Here is a 15022-nt window from a genome sequence, read left to right on the forward strand (position 1 = left end):
GAGAATAAAATTTTATTCATTCATAGTTGGGTTCTCACAATCAGAAGTAGCAGTAAGCTGATTTTCATATTTCATTTTTGTTTTCATTACATTCCTTTCCTTTTTGTCTTATTTAGCAGTTTTAAATGGAGACACAATTCATTGGAAGTTATTTGATTGTACTGTAGTTTGTAGTTTGTACTACTCTTGAATTTTCAATGGGGTTACTATCTACAATTCCATATATAACCTCAATGTGTGCCAGATCCTTTTACTTGCGTAGCTAGAGGACAAAACACCAGCTGACAAGAAGCAACTCAGTGAAACCATCACAATCATCAATGATGGTAATAGTGAAATGAATTATACATCTAGCCACGATTTCACAATAGCCGACAGTCGACCAATTCACAAGTAGTCGTGATTCGCCGTATACTGTGTGCCACGTTGGACCACCACGCCACCATTAAGCATGCAGCAGGCGCTTCCAGAGGCATCATCGATGACTTGGTGAAGTGTTACCGACCCTAATGTCGGCCGAAACAGGAGATTGGAAAACTATAGACATACTATCGAACAATTCAATTCGATTTTGTTCATTCAAATGAGATGGCCACTGGCAGAAAGCTAGTAATGAAGAAACAATTGCCCAACATAACAGTGAGAATTCTTCACGCCGTGCCTGTAAAGTGGAGCTGTATCAGCTGTACAAGTCGTATAAAACTGAAAGATCACATCAGGTCTCACATACAAAGTCTTGGTCTGGATATCGACACATGCATCGCAAGGCTTGTCGTCAAAAGGTTATCGACAATCGAAGTTCTTGAAGGGAATAATCATGACCTCCCTCTAATATGGGAGCGTCAAAACTATATGTGCAGAGCACGTTAAAGGAATTCAAATCACCGTTGCCAACGCTTTCATCATCAGCTGTAAGGTTATCGTAAAATTGTGGCAATAAATTCATTGTACTATAGGCAGGATGAGGTCATCACTACTTTTATGAATTTGGCAGCTTTGTTCTTGGGGCATTCACCCCACATAAAGTAGGCCTACACGCAAGGAATATGATCTTTCGAGAAGATTTGGTATAATTATAATTTGTTTTTCTATCAAGGCAACAAGGATTGACAATTTTTATTATTGAGTTCGCTATTTATTACAATTGAATTCGCTAAATTTAATTCTCTCAAGAATTTAGCGAATTCAATTCCACTTGTATGCAAATTAATGGAAAATTAGTAGTCAGAAGGAGGTTGACTGTCAAGATTTATAAAAAATATGTAAAATGTAAACTTCATAACAAATACACTTGTAATATAACAGGAATCGTCTGCATTTCAAATGGCCTCTTGGAAATAACGAGAAAATCGCTTGTTAATGAGCGTAATATCAATTCATTAGTTTAAATTGATTATTATTTTCAATTCTCGTTTTAAAGAATCCATTTATCTGTGATGAACTCATGTCTTTCAATAACAACTACCAGAGATGACAGAAATAATATTCCCTTACTTTATGCAACCACTAACCCAAATTTAAGAGTTGGTTTGATCCAAAGCTAGTATAAATAGTAAATATTATGTTATATATTTTAAGGCCGAAGACTAATATGTATACTGGACTTGGTTATATACTCATGGCGGTATGGAATACCATCCTGGGATCCTGGGATTTGAGACTTGGAAAGCCAGATGTTTTAACCCCCAAGGGCTGAGGTGAGAGGAAATATTATAACATTCAACTTGAGAAAATACTGATACGTTCAGCAACAGAGAGGGGTGACTATATTTAGATTATCAAGAGCATATAAGTTGAGGGTGTTGAAATGACAGCTGCAATAAGAAGACTATTTTTGAATGGAATAACCATGGAGCAGACTCCACCAAGTCCACATGGTCGAGATTTTAATAAGTTCTCTCGTTTGTATAGGACTCATTTAATTACTCTACAAATTTGAAGTTAAAATTCGACAGCAAATTAGGAAAGTAATACCTGGATGGAATCATGTTGGTGACGATTTTTCAATCTGCTACCGAGTGAATTGAAAAATCACCAAATATAAACTCAAAGTAAATTACCTATCATAAAAGAGAATATGGACCTCAAAGCCACTTGACCTTCCATAACTAGAGGAAGTACAATTGAAATACAGAATATCCAATCAAAATAAAAATCTTTGTCATTTTTTTCTCTCTCTTCCAAAACAAATAAAAATGTACCTGAATAGAACGTTAGTGGTTCATGTTTAATATGTAAGTGGGTCAATCCCATATGAACAGCATGCTTCTGAAAATGAGTCACTAGTGACCTAACAAGACAGAAATCGTTTGACATTTGCCGATTGAGAACAATCAAGGGAACCGACAGCAAAATTGAAAAATCACACACAATCCAAATGAGATTTGAAAATGGCCAGTCCAGTCTGATATAGTTTATAACACATTGCGACACCAATAAATAAACAATAATGTTTGTTTTCCTCATTTCTATTTAAGGCAAAAAACTGAACTTCGAAAGCTGTTTTGTCATGTCGACTTCTATAAATACAACAAACGCCAATTTGTATTCAGTTCCAACACTGATTATGGCGATTCTATGAAAAGTAAGAATCATAAATCAATTTTGAGATGATATCAGTTTGAAGTGAACATGTCACCAATTTTTGCAGTATGAAGATGTCTCCTATTGTAATATACTATTGCAAGCTACAATTCAATATTCACTGAAAAGAAATTCAGTTAATCAATTTATCAAAGATTGTAAGTAATACTGAATAAGAAGTTGGGTCTCTTCAGTTAATTGATTCACCAAATAATATGATAAATTTGCTTTCTAGTGACTTAGTACCGCTTAGTCTCAAACGATACAATATTATAAATAATATTCCAAAAATAATAAAAATAATTGTAGAAAAACACTTTTGAATTATGCAGTGACAACGTTGTTGTTGTTGTTGGTCATCTTAAGACTGAGGAAACTTTTATCAAAAGGAAATTTACTCAGTCTGAAGATGACCCACAGGTCGAAAAGTGGTCACTGCTAAAAAATAAATGTGTCCTCTTCAAAGGTGTTTTCTTATACAAAGTTTAAATTAATGATGAGAAAGAATGGGTTCACCACACACAATAATGATTGATCACTGTCGACAAATAAAGTTCAAAATGGAACTTAATATCATCTAAAACAGTGTAACAAGAAAAAATCAGAGAACAATATTTCAATCACGTATGAACACAATCACATTGCCAAGAAGTGTTGTGACAATTAATTATGCAAAAGATTAAAGACTTCTCAACTTTGTTCACAGATTAATGCTTCCAACCACGGAATTAAAAATTAGTAACTATGCAGTAGTTCTGTGCTCTGGGGATGTTTCAATATTTTATTGAAGTTTTCTAGTGATTTTTTTATTTTGATCGAAATAACATGGCAGAATATAAATATGGAATAGTGTAGATGAGGGAACAAGATAAGCGTTCTCTGTGATTACAAGCGCGTGAAGAGCATGTGTAGAAGCCGCAGCATCACGATTAGGCCTAGCACTCTCTGAGGGGGTGGAGGCATTTTGAACGGCGCCTTTCTATTTTCGAACAGATTCGAAAATAGCAGCAACCCCACCCCCGATCATAAACCCATCGACCCTCCCCTCTCCATGACCGTTAATCCCCCAAATCCACTACAGACGTCAAGCGAAGTTGCGACTCTGCATCTGGAGATTGGATGGCCCAAAGCTACCGTATTGTATTTCACTTGCAAACAGATCAGTAAACAAAGCATGAGGCACAATGAAGGGGATTGATTGTACGATTAAATTCTATCTTGATAAAAACGCAGTGGAGCTTGAATATGTAGAGGAATACACGATATTTGAATTCAAGTAGCACATAGTATCGTCTAAGGTACTAGAGTAAGGTGAAAAGTGTATCAGAGTCAGTAGAAAAATATTGGTTCTTGAACAACACATTTGAATGACTGATGCTCGATTACCGAAATTGAACTAACCAATAGCTATCGAAGTTTTGTACTCAAATTAATGAAACGTTTTTGGTTAAAACTTTTAGGTTATTCAAACTTTTCAAATTACCACAAAATGATCATCAATTCGAGTTTAACAAGTTTGAAAATTATCTAAGTTTAAAAATTTGAACATATTTTCTGAATAGGTGGAGACTTATGACTGTGTTTAAAGACACATTTTCTAAATTTTCCATAGGATTTTAGTCAATCTTTACTTGCTGAATCAGTCACTTGCTGCAAACAGAACAGACGATGGCTTGTTGATTTTGGATCAAAGAAAGGAAGCATGGCGTCTTGTGGTTGTGGCTGCTCTGCCTCTGCCAGCTATTTTTACCCGCCAACTCAAACTCTTTTCTAGCGTCACACTCTCTCTCAACTATCAGTGTTTCCCATTCTCTTTGTCCTGCATCCTTCTCTTGTTTTCGAGTTAATGGGTTAATTGGATATGTGTTTTTTATCGATAGCCGCCCGCCTCAACTTCACTTGCCACTTGTCCAAGAGTTACCCACATTGTCGTTACTGATCTGTGGCGGCCAATAATCGTGGACGCTGCTGCTGTCAATTGTCTCCCAGATCGTAAAAATCCATCAAAACTGTGCGGTGGGTGTTCGCGCCACTTATGGCTGGAAATTGGTTCAATTGGATTTCCTATTGCAACAGATCCAAATGATCCTACGCGATCGACCTTGCTCTAAACAATGATAAATGATAGGACTTCTGTTGCAATGCAACTTTTTACAACTGAATTTTATCTGTAAATTTATTACTGGGTTACAAGGCTCAACACAATACGAAAAGCGAGGGAAAAATACAATATTTTATTATCTCCAGATATATTCTATCTCTTGATACGACTGACAACTGAAAATTGATTTGGTAAGACAAAATTATATCAATTTCTAAAAATGATAAATATAGAGAGTATTTGAGCAATCAAATCAGAGTCTAAATATCAATTTAAATAATCTTCAATCAAATATACTTGATACTCATAAAATTCTCAAGATTTATGAGCTTGAATATGTAGAGGAATACACGATATTTGAATTCAAGTAACACATAGTATCGTCTAAGGTACTAGAGTAAGGTGAAAAGTGTATCAGAGTCAGTAGAAAAATATTGGTTCTTGAACAACACATTTGAATGACTGATGCTCGATTACCGAAATTAATGAACTAACCAATAGCTATCGAAGTTTTGTACTCAAATTAATGAAACGTTTTTGGTTAAAACTTTTAGGTTATTCAAACTTTTCAAATTACCACAAAATGATCATCAATTCGAGTTTAACAAGTTTGAACATATCTAAGTTTAACAATTTGAACATATTTTCTGAATAGGTGGAGACTTATGACTGCGTTTAAAGACACATTTTCTAAATTTTCCATAGGATTTTAGTCAATCTTTACTTGCTGAATCAGTCACTTGCTGCAAACAGAACAGACGATGGCTTGTTGATTTTGGATCAAAGAAAGGAAGCATGGCGTCTTGTGGTTGTGGCTGCTCTGCCTCTGCCAGCTATTTTTACCCGCCAACTCAAACTCTTTTCTAGCGTCACACTCTCTCTCAACTATCAGTGTTTCCCATTCTCTTTGTCCTGCATCCTTCTCTTGTTTTCGAGTTAATGGGTTAATTGGATATGTGTTTTTTATCGATAGCCGCCCGCCTCAACTTCACTTGCCACTTGTCCAAGAGTTACCCACATTGTCGTTACTGATCTGTGGCGGCCAATAATCGTGGACGCTGCTGCTGTCAATTGTCTCCCAGATCGTAAAAATCCATCAAAACTGTGCGGTGGGTGTTCGCGCCACTTATGGCTGGAAATTGGTTCAATTGGATTTCCTATTGCAACAGATCCAAATGATCCTACGCGATCGACCTTGCTCTAAACAATGATAAATGATAGGACTTCTGTTGCAATGCAACTTTTTACAACTGAATTTTATCTGTAAATTTATTACTGGGTTACAAGGCTCAACACAATACGAACAGCGAGGGAAAAATACAATATTTTATTATCTCCAGATATATTCTATCTCTTGATACGACTGACAACTGAAAATTGATTTGGTAAGACAAAATTATATCAATTTCTAAAAATGATAAATATAGAGAGTATTTGAGCAATCAAATCAGAGTCTAAATATCAATTTAAATAATCTTCAATCAAATATACTTGATACTCATAAAATTCTCAAGATTTATGAGATTGAATTATGCATGTAAAAATGCGTCATCCTTTGATAACGATATTATAATATTAGATAATTATTATCTTGGTATTGATATCATAGAGAATATCAGTTTCGTATCGTGAAATAACGACAATCTCTATCAATATTGCTGAATTTTCAGAGTCCACAGCACCCATACCTCATGTAATGAATAATGGATTGATTGATTCCCTTAATCCCATTGATTTATTATCGAACCCAACGAAGTTTGCACATAGTTCTTCAAGAATTAGAACAATCATCAGATTTGAATAGAAATTAATAAAAAAGTTATATTCTGTCGCTTTACTCCAGAGTGAACGAGTATGAACAGCAGTAATTTAACAGACTTATAGAAAGATGGAATGAAGTAGATTCCGAAACTATGGGATGAAGGAAACCGATTTAAACTGAAGCCACATACTGAACGATGAGATTTCAGTTTTTATTATCGTAATGGCTTTAGATAGCTCACTTGAAACTCTCAATGACTGGGAAGCCTGCATTTTATTGCATACTAATCACTCATTTATTGGGTTGTGATAGCTTTTCTTATTGATTCGACATAGCTATCAAATCAAAGTTGGATTCAAATCATCAGTAAATGCAGTCACATATAACAGATAACATAGCTGATAATCCAAGTAATTGGAAGGTGATTAATTAGTTTCAATAACTCCCAAATAATAGCAACATTTGTTTGGAATGTTTAAACAGAAGGGATCAAATCAGGATCCAGATTGCATTCCGATGAACAAATAAAACTCAGGAAATCGACACCAGCAGAATTGTGTTATCAGTTGATAAAAATAAACTACTAATACAATTTTGAAATATCGTAGAAATACGAGGAAACTGAATATTGCAGAACGCGACGACGTGTGAAAACTCCCACACCAACTACTCAAAACAAATTTCAGATTCCTGGGTAAAGTGGGAAAGGATTTATGAGTTCATTATAATCTATTCTGAGACACTCGTTCCTACTCCGCTCTGAATGTGGAACAAACATAGGAAATAGAATCTAGTGTTATGAAAATATCAGAAAGAGATGGTAATTTATCAATTTATATTTCTCTAAGTTTCAAAATCAATTTTCTTTCATAAGAAAAACTACCAGCTCAAAAAAATCCTCAAGAAGTCGTACAACAAGCTTGAATTCTAACTATAAAATCAATTTTTGAAGATTGGAAAATACTGAATCAAAGCTTCAAAAGCTATCGTTTTTTCATGAGTGGAATTGGATGAATTTAATGAGTTTAATCTCTTCAATGAGAATTGTTTCTTAATGCAGTGAATTGGAAAATAGGTCCTTCGTCAAATCCAAATAACCAGTGACGCAAATGAAAATTTTGGACATTTATCAAGATCAATAACGATTATTTCAACATTCCAAGTTCTTATAATGAATAATACTGAATTCGTTTTTGAAGAATACTTTCCCAATATACTACAGAATAGGTATATCCATATACTGTATGAAGAGATAACTCCACAGGATTTTAATTTTGAACATAAATACAAAACTCACGATTCACGTTGGTGACGAATCAGAATATAGGACTAGTATGGTACATGAAGCTACACTATAAATCTGCAAGAAGGCTTATTAGAAATTCCGATTGAGCAGGCCCAACCCATCTGACTCACTGCTAATTTTGTTCCAACTTCATTGCTAAGCCTGTCCAAGTAATTTTACACTCTCAGAATGCACAAAAATTGATTTCCAGTTCCGTTAGCAGATAAATAGACATGAGGTAATCCAAAACTCATAGAATTTATTGGTTTTGTGGATGAAAAAGATAATAATTGACGGAATTTGAAGCCAACAATAGATTCTTTCAGTCTGATGTTTGAATATTATTATGACCGATTAGTTTTTGTTCCCATAATTTCACTAGCGAGGATCAATAATTGAAGTTTACAGCTTATTAACAATTTGCTGAATCACTCGATAGTTAATGGAAATCAGAATCACCAATTTGTTGTTAATCGATTAAACCAACAATCCAACAATTTCGAGGTTGATTGGTACAGAGGACTAAAAACTCCTAATGATGGTTGAATTTTTTTTATTAATGACCCAAGACTGTTTTTCATTTCAACTTGTTTTTCATTCCAGTTGACAGAAAATTATGACAATTTTTTATCATTTTTATTAAAATGCAACAAAAATCAAATAAGTATGGTATTAAAAACTTCAAACTATTGAATAGATGTTTGGCTAGAGAGATACATTGTGTCTAGCTTCAAAGCATACCTCATTATATTTTATTAAATATAAAATTGTCATCACCGTTCATCTCCATCCCCTCTCACCAGATGAATTATTGATATTTTGTCAACATCAGGTTTTATTTAAAGTTCTATCTCTATCCAACTCGAAATATTCTTTCAGCATGAAAATTTATAGTTAGCGAGACAATGTAAGATATAAATATATATTCTTCATATTGTAGAAGTTGAATTTTTAAAATTCCATTACAGTACGAAGAAAGATGATGTTCACAAATGGCGAAGAAATAGAGCATGTTGTGAACTATCAGAAGTGTAATCAAGTACGTACTAAAAAGCTGAAATAATGTTTTTCAATCTATCAATATGCCAAAAATGGAAAATTTGGGGCCCAGATGTTGATACAATGCTTGCTAAGTAGGAAACCAGTTCAAGATTTATACTGTTACATGGACAACCGAAACTTTCTTGTGATAAGGAATTGCTTACAAGGAGCACAGGGACAGTAAAAGCCCTATTTGAGAGATTTGAATCCGTATCACTAACACTGGACACACACATTTTAATCCATCTGGTCTTCTAAAGCGCTCCCTTATACGGATTTAAACCTGATCATAGTTGTATATTTAATATGGTTCAACACTCACATTAGCCTAACTAATAGGTTTGAGAACACGATAAGTAGGTGCTTGATTGGGTACCGGCCTATGGGCTTAATTTATTTTGTCAGCAGGGAAAATTGTATGATATTTCACTGATCATAATAATTAACATTTTATCTATCTGATTGACTATGTTTTAGTACGGATATCAGATATCACTTATATAGAAGTAATTATCAACTCGCAATTTTGAAATATGGAACAAAACATCCAGGTACATAGAGAATGAATCTTCAGGAATAGCTTCAGGTTTTTTCATCAACTCATAACAGACAAAAATTACTTTATTATTTTTTGTGAAGTCAATATAAAAAAACCTTCTTGCTGAGGATCTCAGCACCTTTATCCTTCATAAACGATGCTCATAATGTTACAAGGAGTATCGAAGTCAGAAAGTTGAAAAAGCATAATAGAAACGTCACTATAATTTGCATTTTGGCTTTAAGATTAAGGTAGTTTTCATAGATCACTAGATCTGTTTAGAAAACTATTTTTGTGGGTTTAACAAAATTATACAGATTTAGCAACAGGTCAACACATATTACATTCTAGGTGGAAATATTATGATTCTTATAATACTGGTTGATAATGAGCTGGTAGCCTGGGCCTATATCTGTACTTTCCGGCCACCATGAAATGAACGAAATTGATGGGATTATAGTTGTCATCAATAACAGAACTCGTATGCTCATCAGCTATCTTTCTCCTAACTTGGGACTTTATCTCTTCCACAATACATTTTTAATTTATAATTCATTGGACATTTTTGCATGATAATGAAGTATTTCTATTCTATAGTGATTGAATTTGATAGAATTGAGGACAAGATCGAGTTGCAATGAGTAAAATATGAGTGTGAAAGGTATAGGAGTACACCAAGTATTTGACTTGTTCCATTTATGACATATTTTATACTCATTTGATAAAATTATTTGGAATTTTTTTGGAATTTACAAAAGATAAAATAAGTGTATGAAAAGTTGTGTGTTGGAACTCGAATTCATTTTTCCTTTGGAAACCAAAATTGTTTCCACTACAGTGTTTGAAATAATTGATGGAATTTTGGATTCGATTAAGTTATCATTTTCGGATTTGATTGAGTTATAGTATAGAGTATAAGTTACTTACTTCTGGATGTTCTTTGATGGGCACAAAGACCTTTTCGTTGAGCGTGATGGGCGGGCCCTGTGCTTCGGGCAACACCAGTGGTTCAGTCTTCACGCCATTCAGCTGGAACAAACTCGACCGCACCTTCGCTATCTCTGCAACACACACAACACACATACATTCAACACATTGCTAAGTCACAAGACGTGCAAAAACTCTCAACACCACTGGTGCTAATCAGTAGCATAAACATGAGATAATGAGTACAGAATTCTCTACAATCGCAGGAAATATCAAAGAGTATTTCTATTTCAAGTCCACTTTTGCCCTGGTGTCTGCCGTATTTTGCTCATGGAGTGTTAGGAATACGTATTATGAGGAAAATCACACATTATCATGAATTTAACATAAAATTGCAAGGTGAAAAAGGGCGTGTATCATCAAAATTTAAATGAGAGTATTTGAGTGGGACTTGTTTGTGGAAACATAAAGTAACTGAATAAACTGTAAAACTACAGAATTTAAATTGACTGTAAACTGTAAAACTGTTCATATTTACCGAATTAAGTGTATTACCACAGTAACTGAATCAATTCTATAATTATTTTCTGTGTTGTGGAGGAAATGTATTAATTCATTTATCGATTCATACCATTGAAACATTTAATTGATAATTTTTTCGGTAATTCTTCAAAATTATATTTCTAATATGTGAATATTTCCTATTTTACTTATAATAATGTGAAATATTTCTTCTATGTTTAGTTTTGAAGCATCTAAATTTGAATATCTACTTTGTGAAAATACTTGAGGACTGAAAATTGTGTGAATTGAAGAACTACAAGCCTTATCTATTTCGGACTATGTGTTATCTATATTTGGGAGAGGCATAGCACAAGGTTACCTTATTTTTCCTCTCCCTATCATTTTATTAATGTACTTATTGTATAAATAAAGAATGAATAATTCAGGGAGAAACAACAGGTTCAGTCCAAAACTGTTCCTCCCCTGAATTTTGATACATGGTCAAAAAAATGGTAAATTAATAGGTAGAAATTGGCATTATATAAATGTCTTGAAATTGATAAACTTGGAACGTCTAGATAAAATTACAACGTTCAGTATTACAGATAAACCAAAACATTACCATGACCACCGATCAAAGGGATCAATTTGAATGAAATTAATTTAAGAGTGGCCTAATACTGTTCACTGTTCACTATTTTATAGCCACAACTGCTCACTGTTTCATAACCATATAAGCTTTGAAGCTTTATTGCAAGAGAAAAACACCCAAAAATCGAACATGCTTCACCAATCAATCTCCAACCCAACACCATATGGCGGGTTTCCGCAATCCTTTACCACACAACCAGATTGGTTGAAGCAAATTACAATGGCAGGCAGCTTCCTCCTTGCTCAGTGTGAATGCTGTCGGTCGGGCTGAGGAGTGAGCAGAGGAGATTGATAGTAATCGAGCAGAGCAAGAGGACGGCATGGTCACGATGTCCGCACCAACTGATAAATGAACCTGGACAGCAACAACTGCCTCTGCCTTGGGCCAACCGGCAAGGAATCGATCATCATCGATGCTACAATGAGACTGCGACGCGGCACAACCGGTTGTTCAATCTTTCTCGCGAATAGCACGCATCGCATCGATTTTCCACTCACCGCCGGCAAGTCGCAACGCACTCCCGCATCTCTTTCTGGAGTCGCCTCCAACTAATACCTTCATTTTTATAAGTATGTATTATATGCATAAAGCCTCTTCAATCCGATTACTTGGACCTCCGTGGAAGTCCATTACACCCAGCTTTAAACGTATCACGTTAAACTTTATTCATTCTTTACTACTAAACAAATAGGTACTGTACTCAGTGTAGGATATATAGTACAGAGTACGGTAACCATAATCTTTACATTACAGTATTCAGTGTACAGAGTTCAATGTACAGTATTGATTATAAACGTAAGAGTTGAACGTATAAAGAGTTGAAACATACTTCAACAGTAGTAATTACATTACAGTAGTACTGTAATTTTTTTCTACAAAAACCAACGTGTACTGTGTACCTTCCACCGTTCCACCCTATTACCAATAACGAACTCTTAGCACACAGAGACTAAACTCTAAACGCTTAGCGTAGTGTGAAGATTGAGGATGTTAATGGAGGATTCTGTAATAGAGGCACTATATATTTAGAGACACTAAATTATCGTTTTGTGTTATTATAACAGTATACTAGAATTGAGATAAAACCAAAATATCTAAAAGCTGAATACCAAGAAAGATGAGAACTGTAGTAGCTCACCAACTAGAGAAGAGGTAACATTTCTACCACATTATTGAGACTGCATCACAATAAGCTGTATTACACAGTGATATTATATCAAGCCCCGCACACACACATCGGTTTTTGTTGGTACGATATTTTGCCGTCCTTATGAATTCTATCAGATTGAACGGAACTTGACAAACATCATCTGTTTAATCTAATAGAATTTATAAGGACGGCAAAATATCGTACCAACAAAAACCGATGTGTGTGTGCTGGGCTTCAGTGGAGAGAAATCGTACTTGGAGCATCTCTAGTAAGCCTATACTACCAGGAATGCAAGTCAATGAAGGTGTCTGAGAAACATCAATTGTTTATTGAAATTTATTTCAACTTTTTCAAGTACAGTATATAGGAGCCTACCTACTTTCAACTTTTACTCGGAAAACTTTCAACCAGTGGATTAAGTATCCACGCAGACAGAACCGAAAGTTATCTGATCAAATTCCTGCAATAGCCTTCTGAAACAAAAATTAGCTCTGAGTGACGGTGATGCTGGTTTTTTATTGCGATCATGAGTTCTAAGAAACGGAAGACTTTGGCGTGTACAGCCAATGAGAGTTCACCACACGCGATCACAATTTATTCATCTGTAGGAATTTTTAAGAATTTACCAAGTTCTTCAACAATTATTGTGCAAATTGAAAAAAGACATAAAATTCCATGATGACACACTAATACATATTACGGAGTTAATATAAGTTATAAGTCAATTTACTCTACCATAATGTAATATCATTCTAATCTAGTTCCCTTGATCTATTTTTTATCAATTTCAAGTGAATTTTTTGTGGATCATTTAGAAAAATCAAAGGAGCTCGAGTAATAGAAGTATTTTATGCTACGTGGTCAACAAAAATTGGATTTTGGATAAATTGAATTATTTATTTATGTTTTCCATATTTAGTACATACATAGGATATTCTGTCCATTCGTAATTGAAAGCGCAAAACTCACATATTTTAATATCACAATCTTAGCCGATTAGCTTCAAATAAAATACAACGTTTTTGCAGTAGTACAGATAGGACAGATATCTACTCTTTTCTTTCCAATCGTGAAGGATTAAACCATCTGACTGAGTAAATTACGTGATAGATAAGTCTGAGTAAATTACGTCTGTTGAAGATACACCATAGATAAGTGCTTCTCAGCCTCAAGTTGACCCACAAGTTATATCAAATTATTCCGCACATTTCGCAATTCAACGTAGTTTCTGCAACTATCAACTTTTTTAACAAAATCCAGTCTCATCAATCAGCCTGTAAAAAACATTGAAAGATAGATCTACAAATCGCATACCAATCTAGCAGATGGTGACAACTTTTTCTACATACATGAAACATAAAAGTGAAAGTTAACAACCAGTGGTGGACCCACACTTCAAGTCATGGGTAAATTGGAATATTGTATTTCAAAAAAACATTACAGGAATATCTGCTAATTTTATGCCAAATAAGGAACGTGGCGACGTAATGTTTGCTGCAAGCAACTGTTAATATCACTCAATTTGAACATAAAATCACCAGTTTAGATAGAAATGTAGACAGCAATAAAAACATGAAGCCTACTAGGCCTAAAGCATGGGTAAGTAAAGATTATCTAGTCTTCAAATCTTATCACGAGCGAATGAGTGTGAACCAGGTCTAAATTATTAACCCATTGCAGGGATAAAAGAAACTAACGTTTGAAAAGCAAGATATCGTATTTCCACTTCACAGATTGTAGGAAAATTCAACTAATAAGACGTCATAGCTTGGTTTAGTTCATATATATAATACATGACGATTGGTCACAGGACAGTATTATAATAACACTATCCGCTCTCTCTTATTCCAGAATCACACAAATTCCCTTATTCCAGAATCACACAAAGTTAAACGCACAAATTCTAGAATGACAATCATTTTTATTTCAGAGCAGCATTCAACTGTTATAAGATTATTTTAATTATACCCTTATTTAAATTTCAAATCAATTTATTTATTTCGCTACTATTCAACAATAGTTTTCAAATTCATTTCGATTTTCAATCGAGAATGATTTGTTATTAGGATATTAGGATAATGCATTGTAGTCCAATTCAAGAATGGAATTTTTGGTTACTCAAGATACTTTTGAGCATTGAGAATATTGAATATTGAACAAACTTGAGAATATTCTACAGCAGGGTCGTGAACGAAACTCACAGGCCCAGATATAGGCCTGACAGACAACTCTTATGGTAGCTGGTATAATATTATGCTAATTCCAGTTAAGTACAATATAAATTAGCAACAAAATCACATTCCAATTCTCTATCTCATCCTAAAAACCCAGACATTGAAGAATGCAGAAAGCATGCACAGTTCAACGGTTGAGGAGCTAAGTTTCCCCAGTTACATACAATCCATCGATTACCCTGTGCATGGAAACTGTTTCAATAATGGTCTGGGATAATGGTTTTACAATCTCAAATCGCACGACC

At 34.4% G+C, this 15022-nt stretch overlaps 1 protein-coding gene across 7 annotated transcripts in view; it reads right to left on the minus strand.

Moving 5' to 3' along the window:
- Positions 1-15022, minus strand: part of LOC111053656 (protein held out wings) — a 112988-nt gene that overhangs the window by 25852 nt on the left and 72114 nt on the right. For all 7 annotated transcript variants that reach the window (XM_039444036.1, XM_039444021.1, XM_039444042.1 and 4 more), the window contains exon 2: positions 10238-10371. In XM_039444036.1, the coding sequence (XP_039299970.1) occupies positions 10238-10371 (134 nt within the window). The remainder of the gene's footprint in view (positions 1-10237; positions 10372-15022) is intronic.

The sequence above is a fragment of the Nilaparvata lugens genome, chromosome 1 (assembly GCF_014356525.2).
Source record: "Nilaparvata lugens isolate BPH chromosome 1, ASM1435652v1, whole genome shotgun sequence".
Lineage (NCBI taxonomy): Eukaryota > Metazoa > Arthropoda > Insecta > Hemiptera > Delphacidae > Nilaparvata > Nilaparvata lugens.